The 3,910-nt window shown below is 52.7% G+C and overlaps 1 protein-coding gene across 1 annotated transcript; it reads left to right on the top strand.

Moving 5' to 3' along the window:
• Window positions 1-1,957: 1,957 nt before the first annotated feature.
• On the top strand, window positions 1,958-2,872 carry LOC309452916 (olfactory receptor 14J1-like; the record flags this gene model as incomplete). The annotated part of the gene is made up of 1 exon (XM_082077574.1): window positions 1,958-2,872. One exon carries the CDS (start codon window positions 1,958-1,960, stop codon window positions 2,870-2,872), a length of 915 nt encoding a protein of 304 aa, XP_081933700.1.
• Window positions 2,873-3,910: the final 1,038 nt, after the last annotated feature.

A 3,910-nucleotide genomic window follows, 5' to 3' on the forward strand; every position in this document is an offset into this window, starting at 1 on the left:
GAGGAGGTTTCAAGGAGAAGAAGAAGACAAAGAGTACTACAAAGATAAGGAACCTCCCTGAGTCTGTGTTTTCAGTCTCCTACTCTGAGGAATGGGTGGGGATTGAGGCCGTTTTTAATTTTAAACAAATACATGAGACACATGAAATGCAGTAGGTCTTCATGAGAATCCTGGCATGCCTTGCCTCTCCTCTGCCTATGCAGAACCAGCATCACCTTTGCTGGACACCTTACACTTAAACTGTAATCTGTTTTCCAGCCTGCAGACAGGAAGATGCCCCCAGGCAGTGCCCTGTGAACAGGCAGGATCTGTAGGGCCAGGGGGAGGGCACAGAGGATGGGATGGTCTGTGAGCACTGACAGGGAAGAGACATGGACAGGGAAACACCTCCCAGGGGAGAATCTCCAGGCAGCAGGGAAATGATCAGAAATGAGAGGAAACCAAACCCAGAATTGTTATGGGAGGTAGAACAGAGAAAAGTCCCTGTGACCCCCTGCAGGTCAGATCCCTCCTGTGAGCAGCCCCCTGGCCTCCTGTCCCACCCAGCAAAGCCTCTGCCCTCAGGGCCGGGGGCTCCAAGGCATGAAGCAGCTCCTGTGCAGCCAGAGCTGCAGTTCCTCTGCAGAGCACAGGGGCTGAGAGCAGCTGCCCGGCAGTGTTGGTGTCTGGGAGGTGGCTGCACAGCTGGGGAAGGGTGACGCTGTCTGAGTGCCCGGCTGCCTGTGCCCTGGCCTCTCTCACACCCACCCTCACCGCATTTTCCTTCTTGCTCCCCTGCTCTGGGTCACTGCTGTTGGGATCTTGTTCTTGCTGTCAGGCTCTCTGGGGATGGCAGTTTCAGCTGCAGAGTCACAGCCTGATCTTGTGGGTCCTTTCCTGCAGGTGTGTCCATGGGCACACGTGTCCCAGCTTTGCTCTGACCTGTGGGGCTGTGGGCAATGCAGTCTGTGGGGCTGGGGAATGAGCTGAGTCTCCCTGAATCAAATGCCATCATTAGGACTCTTGGTTGTCTTGTTGATGTTTCCTTCCAAGCTCTGAGCTTCCCTCCAGGATGCAAACCTGTCCTACAGTATCTCTGTGTTATCTGAAAGGCCCATGGAGAAGCACAGAGATGCTACAACAGATATAATGCTGTTTGGTTTGTGAAATGAGCTGTGTCTGTCCTGGGCTAAATGTTGGGTGCTGAGACCTTAGGAAAGGGTGAGACATGAGGTGGGTCCCTCTGCTCTCAGCAGTGCCTGGTGGCTTTTCAGGGTAACATGGGAGTGTGATCAGCCCCCAACTGAGAAAGGTGCCAGCCCAGGGCAGCTGGAGCAAGACAGAGGGACAGAGCAGCTGCCCTCACTCTGCACTGACCCACAGGCACCCTCTGGTCTCGCAGGACTCGCTCTGTTCTCCCTGAGTGCAGCAGAAATGCTGAGGGTTCCTGACACCCAACAACACTCTGCAGTGAATATGGGGGGAGGTGTAAAAAAACCTGGAACTCCTAAACCACCTTCACCATCTCTGTTCCCTATCACTGGGAAAGCAAGTGCTGACAGCCCTTCTGTGTTAGCAGAACCAGGACAGTCCCCACTGTTCCCATGGCCCCACTTCTGCAGAGCTGGGCTGACTTATCGACGGCCCATGGGCAGAGGCTCTGCTCTTGGTTGCACATTTTCCAGCCCCAAGCAGTGCTGCAGCCACAGTGCTGGAGAAAGTTCCTCCAGAAAAGGCAAAGGGTGTCTGTGTGTGGCAGGGGACGATCTGTGGGAGTTGGTTTGATTTTTGTCCAAGAACTCTTCCCTGGCTTCTCACTGTCTTTTTTTTTCTCATGACAGCGCCCCGTGCTCAGGAAAAGCATTTCAGTTGGGGTCATTTACATGAAAAATGGAGTGGTTTTCTCAGAGGACTGTGTCCTGATTTTAGGTTGTCATTTCCTTTTTAGAATACACCCCCCCTTGGCAAGAAACAGCAAATGTCCAACAGCAGCTCCATCACCCAGTTCCTCCTCCTGCCCTTCACAGACACACGGGAGCTGCAGCTCTTGCACTTCTGGCTCTTCCTGGGCATCTACCTGGCTGCCCTCCTGGGCAACGGCCTCATCATCACCACCATAGCCTGGGACCAGCACCTGCACACCCCCATGTACTTCTTCCTGCTCAACCTTGCCCTCCTCGACCTGGGCTCCATCTCCACCACTGTGCCCAAGTCCATGGCCAACTCTCTGTGGGACACCAAGGTCATTTCCTATGGAGGGTGTGATACACAACTCTTTCTGTTTGTCTTTTTAGCTTCAGCAGAGTTTTACCTTCTCACCGTCATGTCCTATGACCGCTATGTTGCCATCTGCAAACCCCTGCACTACGGGACCCTCCTGGGCAGCAGAGCTTGTGTCCACATGGCAGCAGCTGCCTGGGCCACTGGGTTTCTCAATGCTCTGCTGCACACAGCCAATACATTTTCACTGCCCCTGTGCAAGGGCAATGCCCTGGGCCAGTTCTTCTGTGAAATCCCCCAGATCCTCAAGCTCTCTTGCTCACACACCTACCTTAAGGATTTGACACTTCTTGTCATTAGTGCATGTTTATTCTTTGTGTGTTTTCTGTTCATTGTGGTGTCCTATGTGCAGATCTTGAGGGCCGTGCTGAGGATCCCCTCTGAGCAGGGACGGCACAAAGCCTTTTCCACCTGCCTCCCTCACCTGGCCGTGGTCTCTCTGTTCATCAGCACTGGCATGTTTGCCTACCTGAAGCCCCCCTCCATCTCCTCCCCATCCCTGGACCTGGTGGTGTCTGTTCTGTACTCAGTGGTGCCTCCAGCAGTGAACCCCCTCATCTACAGCATGAGGAACCAGCAGCTCAAAGATGCCCTGTGGAAACTCTTGACTTAGTGTTTTTTGAAGCAACAAAAGGCCCATGTTTTTCTACATAAGAGTTTTAATGTAACTAATTACAGAACCAGCCTTTCATCTCTATTTTTTCTTGTTGATGGTGGTTTTATTGTGATAATGTTGTCATCCCCCATTCACTGCCTGCTTTTCTTGTATAACTACTGTCCATGATCTCATGTATTTAAACAAAATAAAGGGCCCTGTCATGACTCATTTTCATGGTATCCTTCCTGCAAGGCCTATTTGGAGCTGCAGGGACAGTTCCTGTGTGGAGGAGGGGAAAAGAGTCCATCATGGCAGCCCTGCCAGGGAGCAGCAGCGCTTGTTCTTCCAGAGCTGTTCTGGTTCCACTCCACACTCTCCTTCTCATCCCTGGTGTTGGTGCAAGGCCTGAGTGCTCTGGCAGCTTGGTCACCATCCTGCTGTGTGTCAGTCCTGTGGGCGCAGGCAGGGACAGGCAATGGGCACAGCTGTGACAGAGCTGGCCTCAGTAACACTACTTGCACAAGGAAAAGTGATCTTCTTTGGGCGGTGCATGATGGTTTATATCTTCTTGCAATGTTTCTCTCAAGCTTATTCCTACAAAAGTCACTCACTTATAAATTGCCATTGTGCATCTGCACAGTGTGTGTGTGCAGGGCTGGCACTCAGCAGTGTCCTCTCACAGCCAGGCTCCTGCCAGAGACCTGCAGGACCAGCAGAGCAGGGGCTGGGCTGTGCCCCTGTGCACTGGAAACACTTCAGAATCTGCCCCAGGGAATCATCATGGACTGGCCCCTCACAACCACCATTTCCAGCACTGGCCTCTTTCGCCAGCTCACCGAGGTTGTTCTTCCCTCCATGGAGGGACACTGAATGAGCAGGTCAGCAGTCCATGTTTGCATTGTACATATGAGATGCAAGCATGCACATCCTGTGCGTGAGATGGCATGAACCTGAATGAGCAGAAACACTATCAGCTACTCCTGGGAGTTCCATGAAGGTCTGCGGGACAGACAGTCTCTCGAGGTCACTTCACATTGGGAGTAACATCTCATG

Source organism: Streptopelia decaocto (genome assembly GCF_964273445.1).
Source record: "Streptopelia decaocto genome assembly, contig: HAP1_SCAFFOLD_58, whole genome shotgun sequence".
NCBI lineage: Eukaryota > Metazoa > Chordata > Aves > Columbiformes > Columbidae > Streptopelia > Streptopelia decaocto.